This window comes from Strix uralensis, chromosome 1 (assembly GCF_047716275.1).
Source record: "Strix uralensis isolate ZFMK-TIS-50842 chromosome 1, bStrUra1, whole genome shotgun sequence".
Classification (NCBI taxonomy): Eukaryota; Metazoa; Chordata; class Aves; order Strigiformes; family Strigidae; genus Strix; species Strix uralensis.
The window spans coordinates 97405527-97422867 of NC_133972.1; the positions used below are offsets into that span (position 1 = coordinate 97405527).

Here is a 17341-nt window from a genome sequence, read left to right on the forward strand (position 1 = left end):
TAAAAGAAGTGGTTTTACAACAGTCAGTTCATCTTTAAAGAGTCATGCTTATCAATTATTATTTGATACCTGCTCCATATCCACCAAGGAGCTGTGAGGCAAGGATGGCATGTCTCTGGCAGCACCTTGGTCTTTATACCCTAAACTTAGAAATTCATTGTAGGGCTAAAGAGTTCCTTGTGTTTGAGATCTCAAAGATAATCCTTCTCTTTGGGAAAAGAGTTACACTTCTGAGCAGAAAGAGATTGCCTAGCTTTTCTCCCAGCTCCATTTTCCATTGGAGCAGAGAAAGACATCTGAAACAAAGCTGCCATAAGTTCAAAGTACCATCAAAATGATATGGTGAATTACTAAAGCTAGAGGTATGTTTCCACTTGAAAAAAATATTTTAAATGGTTTAAAATTCAAGAGGGCAGGGGTAGGGGAAATAACACGCACCTGCTATTTTTTTTGCTGTTAATGGAAGTGTGTTTTCTTCACATAAAGATGGATTTGAATAAAGCAGAGGAAATGATTTCTAGAGCAGAAAACCTGTACAAGCAACCATATTTCTGGAACCTTCTACATTCACTCCCTCGCCTTGAATTGAACACCTTTTATACAGAAGATGAGTTAGCTGCCATAGCACAGTTCCTAAAAGTTATTGAAAAGTAAGTACTTTTACGTTCTTGAAAGTGCTTTGTTTTAATATTTTACCTGTGATTCTTGTTCTTCTCACTGGCTATTTAACAAAGCATGCATCCTTATTGGTGTAAAGAAGCTGAAATTTTCTTCTGCTTACTGGATTCTGCTTTTATAGAGGTGTGGTAGGAGTTTTCACCCATTCTGATTCCTCATAACTGTATGTTTCATCTCTGTCAAACTCAGCAGATTCCCTAGGGGTCTCCAAAAAATAGCTTCATGTTAGCAATGGCTGAATTTAGCCCATCACATAATACAGCTTTGAAAACTGTAATGTGCCCTGCAAGTCTTTGAAAGACAGAATATTTACATATGAATATAAGAAAATAATAGTTTGGATTCTAATCACCTTAATATATATGTAGCACTTGGTCAATATCAGGAAATTTACTTCATTTTGTTTCTCAAGCCTCTTGCTATCAAAATAGCTTTGGCTGTTCTCTTGCAAGAAGTGAAGCACTAAGAAAAAACCCACAGAGACTGTATTCTGAATGTGAGTTTTCTGCCCTGGGTAAAAGACAGTTGGATTCAGAGGAAGTCATAGTATCAAAAGGACAGCTAAGACAAGTATCTACAGGAATTTTCAGTAAAATAAGGGAGTTATTAGGAAAAAGTCAGACACGTATTTGCCGGAGTAGGTAGTTGGTTGTAATAGGTTGATAGGTAATTGTCATTGTAGCCAATTAACATACTTAAGGCTAGAGGAGGCCACCAAACGTGGCTGACTGTGCAAGACCAGCCATGAACTTCACCACCCTTACCCCATGGGGAGGCAGGGGCCCAGGGACTTTGAATGGTAAGTTACTGTGCTGATTCTGTCACCTTTAGTATCCCACTGTTTTTTTCCTAATAAAAAAGTTATGAGGGTATGATGGCATATTTTTTTTGAAACTGGGAAATGTCTCTCTTGATTACAATATGTAGATTGCAACTGTGTTGGGCCTTGATTTTTCCCGTCCCCTTATGCTTAAGTCATTTGTAACCTTATTCCAGCTTGTTCTCTGAACTATTAACATACAAAGTGGGATTAGTTGTGCTTGTAGTGCATATATCCCAAAAGCAGAAGCCTTTTCTGAAAGGTTTGCAAATTCTCAGTCTGAGTGTTCTTCAGCAGCAGTAAGCAAAGGTAACAGTAACCACTGGCTGCTGTGCTGGGTCAAGTTATTAATCTGTTAATATAATCTCAACACCGATTTCTCTACCCTGACCCTATAGCACAGACAGAGTGAGAAGGGGACAGAAGTGGCAGGTGTTCATGGTTATGGTGTTTGTCTTCCAATGTAACTGTTGCGCATGCTGAGGCCCTGCTTTCCAGGAAGTGCCTGGGCATTTGCCTGTTGATGGAAAGTAGTGAATAAATTCCATGTTTGGCTTTGCTTGCATGCACAACTTTTGCTTCACCTATTAAACTGTCGTGATCCATGAGCTGTCTTGCCTTCGTTTTCTTTTCTTCCTGTCCCATGGGAGAAGGGAGCAAATGAGCAGCTCTTAGGCACTTGGCTGCCAGCTGGGGTCAACCCACAAGTGATTAACAAGAGGAGACTCAGATGTTTACATTTGGGTTTTGCTTTTTATTAGGACTTTGATGCCCTTCAATGATCAAATTTGCTGTAGTTAATGCAATTTGAAAAGCAAACCACAAAAAAACAATGCTTACTTCTTGACTAGCTTCATATTACTAACATACATTTCTAGATGTCCTATCTCAGGCAGAATTTAGTCAGCAGAAAGGTTCCTAAATTTACTTCTCCCACTTCCTGGGCTGTACCATGTTTGCTCTGTCTCTCAGAGGTACTTAACAGAGACTTTTCACACCTACTTGGCAAAGTTAAATAGTGTTGTTTTTTTCGTTTTTTTTTCTTCCTCTGATATCTGTTGGAAAGTGCTGATCCACTCTAACAAAACTGGATTCTTATTTGCAAAATAACAAAGGAACACTCTATAGGAAGTAACTGGTAAATGTGACAGGCTTTGTGATGAATTACAGCTACTTTAAAAAGAAGTTTGTTTCACAAGCTAAGGTGACTGAGACTGGGACTTGGAAGTACTTCAGTAGATATATTTTTATCAATGAGTTCTGTAATGTGCTTTGTTTAATTTGTTGTGAGAATAAGTGTTCTGTTGCTTTAAAGGTTCTTTTTTTTTCTCAGCAGATTGAGTGAGAGTAAAATATAAGTATTCTGTGTCCATCCTACATTGTTGTGGGGATAGCTGGGATGAACACCTGTGGTGGTTTTCCTCTCATTTTTGCTCTCACTTTTAACCCTTTCTCTCTCTCTTTTTTTTTTTTTTTTTTTTTTAAATTGGTCCTCTTAGCAGACATGTCCTTAATAAAATTTGAGTGAAACTCTAACTGTAAAATCTCAACTTGTGTGTTTTTCATGAAAAATCTAATTTGACAAAACATCTGTTTTTCAATTATAAAAAGGGTATTTTAATACTCAATTGCTTGAACATCACATTTTTCTACCAATCTCTTTCAGGTTTTTTGGGTGTATTTTGATATGTATCTTGACTTTTGTTTTATTTTTCACTTTCAGTACCTTAGCATCATTGAAGGATTTAGCTATGATGCCGTTGGGCCAAAGTTTCTATGAAGTGGTGAAAAAAACACTGAATTTAACTGCTGCATCAATACAGGATAGGAGCTTAGAAGGTAAGGAATTTGCTTCAGATTTTCTTTGGAGTACCTCATAAGCATGGGAATATGTAATAGCAGTAACTGTCTGAGCTTCTGCTAAATTCCTAATGTAAAAGGTCTAAGAATTGAACTATGTTGTTGTAGTGCTAACCCATTTCTTTATTGGTCTCTTTTTTAAATACTAATAACTAAATTTCATCGAACTCTGGCAACTATTTGATAAACAAAGCAGGTTTGTCTAATATATCATGTTTAGAATGATCTTTTGGTAATGAATTTTGGAGAGTGCCCAAATCACTACAAAGGACAACTTCCATTTGACAGAAGGATGGCCTCTTGTTTTGGACATGCATGTTAAGCGTTATGGCTGTTTTATTTTAAGCTTCATTCTTCTGTTATCATAAATTCTGCTCTCAGCTGAAGGGCTACATTTTCCCATCTGCTGCTGGAGTATGGGAGATGAGTTTAATTGGAGAAAGTAGGCTGGCCCCAGGACAACTCCTCAAGAAAACGTCAGGAACCAGTTTCACTGGCAAACTGTCTCATGACACACAATTAGATTGTAGGTGCAGCTGCTGTCTGCTCTACATGGAAGGTCAGGCTAAGAATTATATGTAGTCTAAATCCTGCTTCACCTCTCAAAGCGAAGACTGAAGTAGTACAAAGGTGATACGCTGGAGCCCTTGTACAGACGGTGAACTTGAATTCCCTGGGACTTCTGGTACTCTCCTGGTGCTCTCTCTCTCAGCAGTGATTCATATCCAGCCCATACACACACATTTCCATGACTATGTGCAGAATTAGATGCACAGTTCAGAATGGCACCCTGCTGGGTGGGTCTGCTGGCAATCGCTACACAGGGGCATCTCACCATTTTCATATCAACTGTCACAAAGCCATCAGATTAATGGACCTTGCCATACTACTAATGCGGTCATGGATTTATCCTAGTGACATTGGTGCTCAGGTACACACTCTTCCCCCCCCCCCCCCCCCCCCCCCAAAAATCATGTTGCAAAAATAAATAATCAAGAAACAACATGAATAAAAAGCAGGAATGATATAAACAGAAGGTTTCCTTTTCTTCAGGTCTTCAGTATAATCTTTCTCTCGGGGATGTTTTGTGGAATCCACATGCTGTGAGAGCAGAACTTGAATCCAGGTTTGAGTTTGACCATCTTCATGTTGAGAAGCTGCTAAGTTATACAGCACAATTGACAAAGGTAAATCACTTAAAAATTTCAGTGTTCCTCTCTTTCCTCTTTGTTTTTATTTGTACCCTGAAGGGATTTTTCATGCCTTACAGAAGGTATAGTCATATCTTAGATTTGTGAAACAGCTACAAGACTGCTAAATATCCTGGCTTCATTCCCATCAAAATAAATGTGTTTAGCTCCAGCTGAAATTTCTGCACATGAAGATGCTGATAGATCTAGTTGTGTGCATTAATGAATTTATGCTTCTCTGAAGTCACCAGTGAGTATGGCAAAGTCCTGAGTTTATTATCCAGTCCTGTAGAGAATTCTGGGATTTGCTCCACTAAGACTTTTAAACTAAATCCTAAATTTGAAGCTGCTTGGATTAATTTGACAGCTATCATTTTTCATCTGGTTTGCTGGACAAAGAATACCTGTCTCTTCTGTGTGTAAATTAAGGCATGTCAGGATTCCTTTCTTCTCAGTTGTGCAGTCTTGATATGAATATACTTGACTGATGATTTGTCTCAGTGGAACTATTCAAATATACTGGTGAAGTGTCAAATATTGAGGAAAATCTCTTTTCTCAGAGAGGGCTTTCTAACCTATGTTCTAGATCAAAGTGGTCTGCTGTGATGATCTGATTTGAATGGCAGAAAGCTTGAAACATCTTTTAAATTTCTACTAAAGTCCACAGTTTTTGAATAGAACATATTCGTATTTATCTGAAATCTGTTTGTTCTTTGCCAGGTACAGTCTAGAGTTGTACTCCAGAAGACTGCATTATAAAAAGAGCTGATGTACACAAAAGGATAAATTATAAAAATCCTTTGACTTTTCAATGGCCTTTTAATGAAATATCAGTGATGACTGATTTGATCAACTGAATTGTATTCAGCTGCAGCCTGGTAGCTACGGTTGGCTGCCTAATTCCAGACAACTCACTCGCTAGCTATTTAAATGAATACCTTGATATTGTGTGCTTGAGTTAGGGCATTGAAGACCCTCAAAAAGTATGAGGGGAAATATGGATGCCTGGACAGTGTCTGTTCTGAGCACTTCAGTTCTCTATCTAATGCACCAGCTCGTTTGGTGACAAAACATCTGCAAAGTTTTAATAAATTTTCTAGTCACAGTTGAAAGGAGTTAGAATGCAAAGTATCTCAAAAAGACATCAATAGGGAAAAATTAAAATGCATTAAATTATTTTTGTATGCTTTAATAATATTTATATGATTGGGAATAATAAAGCTTTCAACACAGAATTTAGAAGTCAGACTATGAGGAAAAAATTCTGGCCTCTTGTCCACACTGCTGAAACCTGCCAACTTCAATTTAAAACTAGTCTGTGGCATGTAATCATTGGTTGAGATGTACCATTGTATTGAATGCTTTTTACATCAGTAATTTTTACAGTTGTGAAGTTGCTTCGATATAGTTATTCTAGTGCAAAATTCTTTTGTAGGCGTGCTGTAACATTGTCAAGTTAGTTCAGCATCAGCCTGCAAATGACTGTAGAAGTAGCAACACTGGTGTAGATACATGGTGAAAATTCCTTGTATAAACAAGTCTCATCATTCTGCCTGCTGTATGAGTACCCTAGTGGGGCCACCGGTATTTTATACATCACTTTGTATGCGAAGTACTTTGAAGTACATGCCCCAGCATATGAGGCTGGATTAAATGGGTTTTGTTCTCACTGAAGGAGGCTATGTGATATTCTTTTTTCACCAGATAAGTAAATTGATAGCAGGGATAACACTCAGCAGCTCTCTTGAGATACTCATCCATTTCTTATGTCCCTGCCAGATTCCCACAGGAGACACACTGGAGCAGTTTGTGTGCTCTGCTCTGTCCAGCATGTCAGAAGATGAAGCAAACAAAGAGAATAATAAAGAGGCCTGTATTTCTGCACGGCATGAGGCCAAACTGTATCTTGTTCATGCTGTCAGCAAGCTCAGGCTCTATGCACAGGTACACTTTAATAAGTTAATAGATTAAATTCCTAATTTTTGCATGTAGGCTGTCAACAGTAACTCAGTTAAAAGATCCGAGTTATCTATTAAATGTTATTGTTGTGAACTTTTTTCATCTTGCTAATAAGACAAAGTAATCTTTATAAAGAAACATTACAGTGGAAGCATAATCTATCACCATGTGTCCACTTAATCAGATTTTCTCATTAACTCAAATACAGGTTTGAAATCTAATAAGGAATATAGTGAAATGTACTGCACTGCAGAGGCCTGACAGAAGGAAGACCCATTTACTGTCCCAAGTGAGCCTGAATTTTGAGCAAAATTGAAAGCAGACTACAGGCCTCCACTGATATAGTATACAATTAATTTATTTTAAATTTTTAATTCATGTGGTCTCTGTGATGACCTATGTGTAGTTGCATGGAGAAAAGGACAAACCATTCCGATGTTTCCTAAGGAAAACACTTACCTAGCTGCCTTAATGCTAGTGTTTGTTTTTCCCATGATACATGGGGTTTTTTCCATAAAAAAATATCAGCTGTGTATCAAGCTGCTCTGGAGATGTTTGCAATACCATCTAAAGAAAGCATGTAAAGTTTACTGTGTATTTCCTCAATAATGTAACCTTTGATTTTACTCTTGATAAAGGTTTCACTGGTGTATGATGACTTGAAGTAATAATTTAATGTGATTTCCAAAACTAATGCACTAATTCCTATTGTAGGTGTAGGAAAATCCAGTAATAATTTCAGCCTTTGTTTTAAACTCTTCACAAAAGCTGACATCCTTATGGTGACAACTTGAAGAATTTTAAGCTGCTGGCCACTGGGAATTCCCTTGGTGAACAGGACATCTCTTATAGTAAAAATCTGTTATAACCACTTGGCATTAAAAAAACGTAATGGTGGAGAAGAGCAGAGCAGTCAGTAGGTTTGGCCAGACCTTGGTATGCCTTATTCTAGGCTACACAATGGGAGCATACAGGCTCCTTCTCCACGTTTTTGTGTAATGGGACCACAAAAACGTTGAGGCTGCTGTCTTCCATCATGTTGGTAGTGTAGGCAGAAGCCCTGTAAGGGAAAGCATGTCTGAGTAATTAACTGTGGAGGTCTGGTTTTGGTTGGTTTCAGTCTCGGGCCACCTTTTTGTCATTCCTGGGTCTTTGGGCAAGGACAGCACAACATAGGATGTTAGTTCTCTGTGGTACATTATATTGCCAACTTGCAGGTCAGTCCAAACTGTATTGAAAATCAACCGTTGTGAGACCAGTCATTTCAGAGTGTAGACACATTCTTAGGGAGAAATTTTACTATCATTGCTGATTTTTTTTTTTTTTTTTAGATATGCAAATTCTGTGTATTGTCTAAATAAGAAAGCTCTGATTCTATAACAAAGTGTGTTCTATTTTGCATTCAATCTGCTAGGTATTTGAGCAATGGTTCAGCAGCAGTGGGCTCTCTCAGAAACTCCTTTTGGAACCTGAAAGAATCATAGCTGATTTCATGTCTCAGTTTCTAGATGACAGGGAAGCCAGGAAAGTTTTTTCAGAGATAAATACCCTAATCCAGCAATGGAATGAGAAATCAGATACCTATTTTTCAGATGGACATACTGCATCTCATGATCTGTAAGTTACACCTACCTTTCTGCAACTTGTCTTATAAAGTTCAGATCAACCTGAATATTTATTTCCACATTACATTTAATTGATTTCTAATTTTTGTCTGTTTTATGTTTTTATTTTTTATTCTGTAATTCAAAACCTCATATACAGTCAAATAATTGTGCTGATGCATACACATTCTGAGAAAGAAATTAAATTTGTGATTTGGAGTATAGCTACTTAACAGGTTCAGCAGGGAACCCGAATACATGATCAGGACTCATAGAAACCAGCAGCTGTGTATAATTAAGCATTTTGAAAAAGGACCTGAATTCTTTATCATTTTTCTGCAAACAAAGTCTAATTCCCACCAATAGTTGCTGAGATTCAGTAATTATCTCATGCATGCATGCTATAGCATCAATCCACTCGTGCAGCAAGTCCAGTGCATCTGGAATCTTTTGGATTTTTGTTGAGGAGTCATACACATGTTAGTTTGTGCAGGAGATGTTGGAACAGAAGCCTACTATCGAGAACAGAAATACAGTGTAATTCTATGTGTTTATATATATGTAGTTTTCAGTGTTATCTAGGCACTCAGAGACTAGGATTTCTCTTAATGTTTTTGAACTTTTCTTAGAGTTTCAAGTTCCCCATTTGACTTATCACTTAATGCAAATGTAAGCAGTTTATATGAAGATATAGCTATAAGTTCTGTACTTCTTCAGAATGAATTGTTTTGTTGAAGTAGTCCAAATCTTCCTGTACAGTATTCTTTTAGCACTTGGTCACTAATCCAGTAGAAATCTATTTTGCTGAAACTTTGGAAATGCCTTCAATTCCCATTTCAGGACAAGTTCAACTACAAGCTTGTAAAGATTGACTGTACTTTAATTTCAGGTATTCTCAATAACAGCATACTTTTAAAACAATATCAAGACAATTGTTCTGGGTGATTTATGAAAAATAGTGGTTTAAGAGCTCTGTTTCCCTATCTTTTTTTTTTTTTTTTTTTTTTTTTTTTTTAAGCAAAAGAGTTGTAAAAGATCTGGAAGTTTCTACACAGGACTTAAAAGTTGCAGATTGTTTGTCAAGTAAGCAGGGCGTCGTGAAAAGTCTATGGCAGAGCACAGGAACTGATACTTCTAACTGCACATTGGATGACTTGCATTGCTTCTGGGAGTTATAATGTTGGCCTCAATTTGGTGTTGCTTGTAATAGCTCTACTTGTTCATATCAAAAACTGTCCTTCATTGGAGGAGATATGATCCATGCTATACAAATCAACATCTGAAGATAAATCTGAAAGATACAATTCATTATCTAGTTGAGAGAGACTGCAGTCAAATTGTTCAATAATTTAGTAGTACATTTTGGAATTTGGCTCTTTTTTATAAGCAGAAACTACTATGCTGCTCTAAGAAACTACAAAGTAGATGATATAGTGACCACACAACAGAAAAACCCCATAATTTTTGAGCAACTTTACCTTTTTGTTTGTAGTACACAGTGCTTCTATGCTGTACCTCTTTTGATTGCAGAATCCTGCATCTGGAGAGAATGCAGTCTGTACTTCAGGATGTACCTCAGTGGCCTGTTATGGAGAGATTGCTTCTGGTAGATGGAGCTATAAGGAATGTAATAGCACAGTATTTATACTTCACCGAAGGTAAAGCTGCATGGTGTTACTTGTTACTAGCACTCAAATGACTGTCACAGAATAACATGGGAAATGGACAACATTCTCTCTAGGAAGGCACTTGAGCTCTGTAATACGTGTCACACTTAGGAATTCAAAAGCTGCTGTAAATATCTAAAACTTTGTTTTCCTTAATGATAACAGAACACAACATAATACCCATTTTCACTTCTCATATGAGGAATAAACAATTTCCTTAGGCATCTTACATGATGTATGATGCTGTGGCTGTTGTTTAAAGATCTAACTGAAGAAAAAGAGCCTCCTTAATAAAAATTAAAATTATCACTGCCTGAGAGGTTTCTAACACCATCAATCATGTATGTGTGAACAAGAAGTCTTGGTTTTAGATTAAGATGCAGCTTGAATTTTCTGGGTGGTGAATTTGCTGGGTTTGCAAGTGAAGCAAAACACTGAGTTGGACATATAGATTTTCTGATTTCTTTAAGGATTTGATTGAGGGCCGTGAAGCACAGAGGCAGGGTGCTTCTTTCTCTGTGGCTACGCTTTTGGACATCAAGCTAGGCTGATGGTGAAGGAAGTGGAATATGCCCTTCTCATTCCCAGAAGAGAGGGGACAGTATTGAAGAACTCAGGGCAAGTAGAGATGTATTTTATAAGAAGTTGGGGAACTGGAACTAGCTCCCATGAAGTTCTTCTAAATATGTTTGTTCAGCAATTATAACTTTCATGTTTGGTATACATTTATTATATACATTATTATAAGGTGTGCTAGGACTCAGATTGTGTGATACTCAGCACCATGATAGCCAGGAGTTGATCAGCAATATAATCATAAGGTCCACACTGATCTGGATTTAAAAGAAAAAAAAAAAAGGAAAAGGGACAAGATGTCTTTCTGTGACACCTTTTAGTGGACACCTGCAATACTATAAAGTGGATATATATAGGAAGAGCGCTTGTATTACTCAGTTGTAGTTAGGTATGTCAAAACCACTTTGGTTCTTTTGGAGATGTTGATAGTCTTAAATTACTTGATATTTGCATATCACTTTACAGTAAAGAATAAACAATATATTAAAAGTGCAAATTTTGTCCAAGATACCACTGAAATTGTGCAATTTTGTCCTTGATTTCTAGCTCAGATGTCTTCAGATTACAAATAAAAAACTTATGTTTGAAGATTACTGTTGGAAATGAACACAAACTCTGACAGAAGTTTTGTGTATTGTATTGTGCATCATTATTAGCAGTAAAGGTTGTGCAGGTCACATTACAGCACCAGTGGTAACAGTGAAGTCCACTTTCCTTGGGTTATGTGGTATGATACATGCATGCTTCTTGCCTTTAATTCCTTTATAGCTGATTACTCTGGGAGTTTAGTGAGCAGTTCTGTTGTTGATAAACACAAAAAATTATATAGTCCAACATACCCTTTAGCTGTAAAATCTGTTTTTTAGCCTCTAAAAATGAACAAGGACTGAGTGCAAAGCAGGGAGCGGATCTCATGAGAAAACAAGTACTCTTTCAATATAGCTTTCCAAAGGCACAGTTTTAGGACATTTAATATGTCCTGGGATTGACTGAGAGACTTGTTTGTGTACTTCTGAGTCAGCTGGGGGGTGCTGAGGGACCAGCTGCTAGATGGACTGAGTGGCCAAGAGCAGTTATTGCAGGGATCCACTCTGTGTGTGAGCAAGCACACCTGTACCAGGAGCTGGAGCAGGACTGAAGCCTTGAGGGCTCGTATGCCCAGGTGCCAGCAACTGGGGTGGGAGACTGGTATCCAGGGACAGCTGCTGGGCAGACTCGGTGTCTGAGCCCAGCTGCTAGAGGGGAACCACACTGTGTGTGTATATATATGTAGATATGTATTCCCTCTGACAGACCTTCATCCTGACCAACCAGGAGGGTGAACAGGATAACACCATTGGTGCTGTTTGTGTGTTTGAGAGTGCTGCGTGTGTTGACCTGTGTGGCCAGCCATGTGCATTTTCTATGTATGTGGCTTGTATGTCTACCTGCCCAGTCTTGCTGCTGAGTGGACCTGGGGGCATGGAGCTATGGCAGCCTCACCTCTGTAGGGCTGCTGGATTTGGCAACTTCCTAATATGACCTGGTAACATTTCTGTAGTTGTATTTTAATTGAGAAGGGAAAGGTTAGTTTTGCTTTGGAGCTTAAGGAATTAGGCCACCTTTCCATATTTCAGAAGAGCTGCTGACTAAAATCAACAGTTACATATGGAAAGAGTCCAAGTTTATTTTCAGCATTCATAGCTAGAAGCCCACATGGGACCTCATTTTTCTTTCCTGAAAATCATGAAAGTTCACTGAAGTCATTGGAGCTACTCTGATATAAACTGTGAGAGGCAATAAGGTCATGCTTTTACTGGTGTAAGAAGACTGGTGTCTTCTTTCTGCCTTGTCTTGACGAGACTTTTTCAGTGGTGGTGCAGGAGGGGAGCAGTCTTTGCTCCTCAAAATTGCAGAGTGCAACTGTGTACGTATTTTGTGCAAAAATGATAGAGTGCTTTGGGCAGGGATGTCATCTAAATCAAAGTAGAACCTTTCGGCCTCTGTAACTGCTGTATTTTTAAACCGTATCATGCACAGTTTGCTTTCCCAGAAGGATGCTTCCTACTGTACTGTTCCTGAATTACTCTGTAAATTAACTATTTTCTTTATGGGGTGTGTGGACAAATGTCTTACAGAAGCTTTACGTAGCCTGGAAAAACTGATTCCTTTTGCCCAAAGAGATGGCTTCATTCATCTAGACATCAGAAAGCTCTTTGTGGAGCTAAAACAGGTATGTTGTTATTTAATGTTTGTATATTAATTTGCATAAAACTGCAGAGGCTTATTTTGGGGGATAAAAGGTAGTTGCTAAGTAGAGTATTTTTTATTCAGCAGAATTTTGGTCCAACTTTGTACATTTTTGTCTTTTGACATTTCATTGTGTCTGTTCCTTCACCCTGAGTTCATTTTTAAAGTGACAGTATATTCATTAAATTTTAGATACTGATGAGCAATGCTTCCTATATATGCAATGATGTGCTCACAGTGTTTGAGAAGACCCTGAGACTTCCACAGGGCTCAGATGACATTGACATTTTAGCAATATACATGTGTCCTGGCAATAGCTCAGAGGTGACCTTCAAGCTAAATAACCAGGTCCAGTCGCTAAAGGAATCTGTAAGTATTTCAGGTGGTTTTTTTTTGTTTTGTTTTGTTTTGTTTTTTTTTTTTTGTTCTTTTGTTTGTTTGGTTTGGTTTGGGTTTTTTTTCACGTTTAAGGCTTGCAGTGCCTTACTTGTATTACAAAATGAAATAAATTAGCAGGGGTTGCAGCTTACTACTTAGTGTTTGCTATTAATAAGTGGATGGGTAACTGATTATTTAAACTGTTTAAAATGTGCTTGGTGGCAAGGCACAAGTGGTCTTATGGAGTCTCTTGAGTGAATGTGACATTTTAGACATGTTAAGTAGATGTGGCTTCCAGAAAATATTGAGAAGGTTTGAAAGACTGCTCATTTAATCCATTTTGTGTTGAATTTCAGTATCATTAATATTACAAATATAAGAAGCAGGGCCAAAGTCTCAGGTGAGTTTCCTTTTTACTGGTTTCAAATATTGTTTTCTTTACTGTGAAAGGTCCTGCTTCTGCAGAAAGTAACTCAGGGACAACAAAGCCTGCCAGATTCAATAATGGATGATTATTTGGGATGGCAAGAAATAGAAGAGCAGCTAACCAAAAATTATGCTTATTACTGTGAAATTAATCAACTACTGAGCACAGAGGCACCATCTGAGGAAGATGTCCATTTCAGCTCTTGTCAGGAACAGCTGCTCTTCTCACTGTACGTATCTTGTATACCTTTTAATGCATAAAGGTCGTGACTGGTACTAACCTGAAGTATTGTATTATAAGCAGTAACTGAATAGATAAAAGGTTAAGCCCCTGCTTTTTACTTTTGATTACCACCCAGTGTTAATAATTTTTATAGGAACAAACAAAAAGGTAGAGGATTATTTTTTTAGTAGTAGTAATATTTAAGGACGGGGATAGAGGTGGAAATAGGCTGAGGATAGGCATGTATCTAGGATTCTAAAAGCCTATTCTCCTTTTTTATCTTCTTGCATCCAAGCATTTTCTGCTACTTCTCAGCCTGCTTCCTGGTACATACCCCTCTGGTGTTGGGCTGCTCAGGATGCTTGGAAACTTGGATCTAAAAGACTCCTGGGAGATGCAGGAAAACATTAAAGAAAGGGCAGTTAGAAAGTGCACTAGGAGGGGTATTGCATTCTTGAGTTGCTTTCTGAACATGTCAAGTGGTCACTGTTCCTCTGTTTTGGCAGAAAATCCATTAATATTTTTATTAAGTTGATTATAATTTGAAATGACTCAGTAATTCTACTGATTTCAAGCTTTAATGGTGTTAAATCAGAGTACATTAGAGACAAATCCCTATATAGATAAAGCACTTTAGGATAGGATTTTATTATTCATGCTTGGTAATGTAAAGTATGAGCATAATGAGTTTAATGTGAAGTTGCATTTATACTGGACAGATGTCCTAGGTCACAAACTTAGACACGCATAGAAGACAGCTATCTACATTACTTATGTGCGTGAGAAACTTGGCAGAAGAGTTTGCTATTAAAGCAGTAAAACTACTAGCATTCAAGAATCCATCAGAAATTCCACAAACTGCATTGGCAGCAGGGATTAAATCCACAGATATTAATAACACCTTAGATGTTAGAAAGTTTACGTCATTTTTCCTGTCCCTCTTGCTGTTGATCAATGGTTGATTGCCTTTCCTCCCTCCGTGTTTCTAAATGACTATGAAGTCACCAGGAGGACTAGTTTTACATTCCTTTTTTGAGTATCAAAACCACCGATAGAGCTAAAAGGCCCCTGGAAATAGAGGCTTGTGTTTAAGTAACATTGAAGACCAAGAAAAGCTCAGCGCTATTTTTATGTGAGGTGTTTTGTTGTTGTTTTGTTTGTTTGTTTTTCAGGGACAAAGCTATACTTTTTTTTTAATGTAAAAGGTGTATTTCAGGACAAGAGGAATCATTTCTTGATAATTGTTTTCAATTTCAAAATGCTACTTTTTGAACCAGAGCATTTTGTTGGGAGTTTCTTAAAAGGCTTTTTAGATTTATTTTTTTTCTGCTCACAAACCTGCGTGGTAAGGTCTAGTTGTGCTTAGAGTGATGTAACAGCTAAAGGATTCTGCTATTAGCCTGCCTGCTTCAGTTCTTCCCTAAGTCAATAGCACTGTCTGTATGCATAAAGTAGTAATAGAATTTAGCTAGAGATTTACAGGGAAACAACATGTGTTCACAAGGTAATTTGAAAGAAATCACTGGTCTAATCATGGTAGCCTTGTTTTCTGTGTCATTTCAGAATTAATAATACACTTGAAGAAATTTTGTTTGCTTCGGAGGGAGACTCATACTGGAAGGATTTAACAGCTTTTGCTAGTTGGACGTGCAAGGTAGCTCAATACATGAATGAGGAAGCAGGCTCCACGGGAGGTCAGGCAGGTGAGGAAAGAGCTACTGCAAAGCACAGGCTTTATTCTGGTGGTTCCCTGTCTTAGAGTATGGTATTCCTTGGAAAGGAAAAACATGGTTTTTACATTTGCGAGCCTGTTTCTGTCTGTGTTTCCATCAACCTTACGATTCACCAGCTGATTGAATCATTAACAAGGAAAACTTATCATATACAGACCTTGACTCTGGTAAAAAACTGTGATTTTAGTGCCATCTGGAAAATTTTTGGATCATCCATTTCTATTGGGAAAATTCCAACTGGTTGAATCTGTTTGGAGTCTTTACTTTTGCAAGTGTGTTCTGTCAGGAAGGCTTCTTAAGTCCAGGATATAAATGAGAGACCAGACCAGCTAGTCACCCAGTCTCTCCTATTTCTAGGCTTGTTTCATATTGGGCAAGGACTTCATGCTTGATTTCCTTCATCCCAGTTGTCCTGTTATATTCCAGATGTCCTGACCCATCTGCTGCTAACTTTTGTGGAATATACTAGTTTTTCATTATTGGGGAAAACTTTGAAATATTTGCAAGTTATGCTGAGGAATCGGAGATCTTCTATTTCAAAATTCTTTCGGTTAAATATTTGTGTTACTTTTCTTAACATCTTAGTGGAGCTATGAAGCAGGGCACAATGTGGCTGATCCAAACAGCTCTAAAAAATTACCTCACCCACTATCACCTACTTGCTTCCTTTAAGTATTCTCACTGTGCTCTCAATTCTTCCATTTTTTGATGACTTGTATTTCCAGCTTTTGAAGGGTTTAAGTTGGTGATGGATTTTTTTCAAGCTAGTTCTTGGGATTTGTGAAAGATCTTGTTCTGGCTAAAGATCTGTTTTTCTGAATATGTTTGGTTTTTTGCCCCCTCTGCTCTTTTTCTCTGTAGAGCTAATCAGAAATGTGCTGAATTCCTCAGCAGTAAGGAGAAAGTATGGAATGTATGGAAAAATAAGCAGTATTTTTTAATTGAAGAACTGTGTTACTGAAATGAACTGTTCAAATATGAATTGATTGTACAGGTTTTGTAATCTATTACAGTTCCAGATATTTCAGTTATCTGGGCAGTAATAGTGAATTTCACAGAACTGCATTCTTTTTACTGAAATTCCAAGGAAAAAGAAATATTAAAGTTCATTTCAGTGCTGAGTACAGCACCAAGTGCGCTCTTGTATAATAAAACTAATCTTATTTGAACTAGTTCTGCAGTTTATGTATAATTCAAAAGATATCTTCTGTTTTTTCTTTTTTTTTTTTTTTTCTCTAAGGAATTGTATTTGAATTTTTCTGTAAGGAATTCTGTAAGGAAAATGCAGGTGTGCCTTAGGCAGAGCTGATGTTTATTGATTCTGCATTCTGTTAAATCATTCAGTAGAATTAATGCCAAACACTTCAGTAAAAATTGCATATTTATTTCTTTTAAAATGTGTGTAATGTATTTCTCTTTCTGCACACGTTTGGGTCCTACTGAATTTGTAGGATTTATTCAGGTTGTTTCAGGGGAAGTTGATCAAGTTGTTCATAGATGTGTTCATAAAAACTTTGTTTGATCTGTCTCTTGATGTTGAGATTTTTATTTTCTCTGCAGATGGACTAGAAGCATCTCTATGTTCTAGACAAAAACTCAGTTTGGAGACCATCTTAGGTCATTATTTAGAATTTCTTCAAGATTTACCAGATTATTCCTCATTTATTTCCTGGGCACGGTAAGGTTGAACTAGTCAATGTAATTTCTTTGTTTAATCGTTTTCCAGAAATCCTTTAACCCGCCTCCACTTTGGACCTTTGTAGTTCTTGAACATAATTACTCTGCCTATTTTCACAAAATGACTGGTGTTTTTTCAGTATTATTGGGAAGAAATAGAATCCTGCAAAGAAAGTTACATCTTGTGGCTTTAATTTAAAAGTATTAAAAAAAGACATCTCCCTCTCTGTTGTGTTATCAGTAGTAACCAAAGTGGTGGACACTTGAGGGTTCCAATTTATTATTGCAAGGTCTTCTTGTCACTTAGTTACTTGCATTATA

At 37.4% G+C, this 17341-nt stretch overlaps 2 protein-coding genes across 2 annotated transcripts in view; both read left to right on the forward strand.

The window, feature by feature from the left end:
• Nucleotides 1-486: 486 nt before the first annotated feature.
• On the forward strand, nt 487-13311 carry LOC141937631 (ATP-binding cassette sub-family A member 13-like). The gene is made up of 8 exons (XM_074856030.1): nt 487-650; nt 3222-3337; nt 4412-4545; nt 6328-6492; nt 7922-8124; nt 9642-9769; nt 12472-12566; nt 12776-13311. The coding sequence occupies exons 1-8, from the start codon at nt 487-489 to the stop codon at nt 13094-13096; spliced, it is 1326 nt and encodes a 441-aa protein (XP_074712131.1). The 3' UTR covers nt 13097-13311.
• Nucleotides 13312-13465: 154 nt separating this feature from the next.
• Nucleotides 13466-17341, forward strand: part of LOC141938195 (ATP-binding cassette sub-family A member 13-like) — a 166216-nt gene continuing 162340 nt past the window's right edge. The window contains exons 1-3 of the mRNA XM_074857198.1: nt 13466-13617; nt 15174-15313; nt 16904-17021. Coding sequence (XP_074713299.1) covers nt 13466-13617; nt 15174-15313; nt 16904-17021 — 410 coding nt within the window. The remainder of the gene's footprint in view (nt 13618-15173; nt 15314-16903; nt 17022-17341) is intronic.

What these genes read in the sequence shown, in the direction of transcription:
- LOC141937631 (XM_074856030.1), top strand. Translation starts at nt 487, where the DNA reads ATGGATTTGAATAAAGCAGAGGAAATGATTTCTAGAGCAGAAAACCTG. An exon ending in TTCCTAAAAGTTATTGAAAA is followed by an intron (nt 651 to 3,221) that starts GTAAGTACTTTT and finishes TTTCACTTTCAG; the next exon opens with TACCTTAGCATCATTGAAGG. An exon ending in TCTTTGTGGAGCTAAAACAG is followed by an intron (nt 12,567 to 12,775) that starts GTATGTTGTTAT and finishes ATTAAATTTTAG; the next exon opens with ATACTGATGAGCAATGCTTC.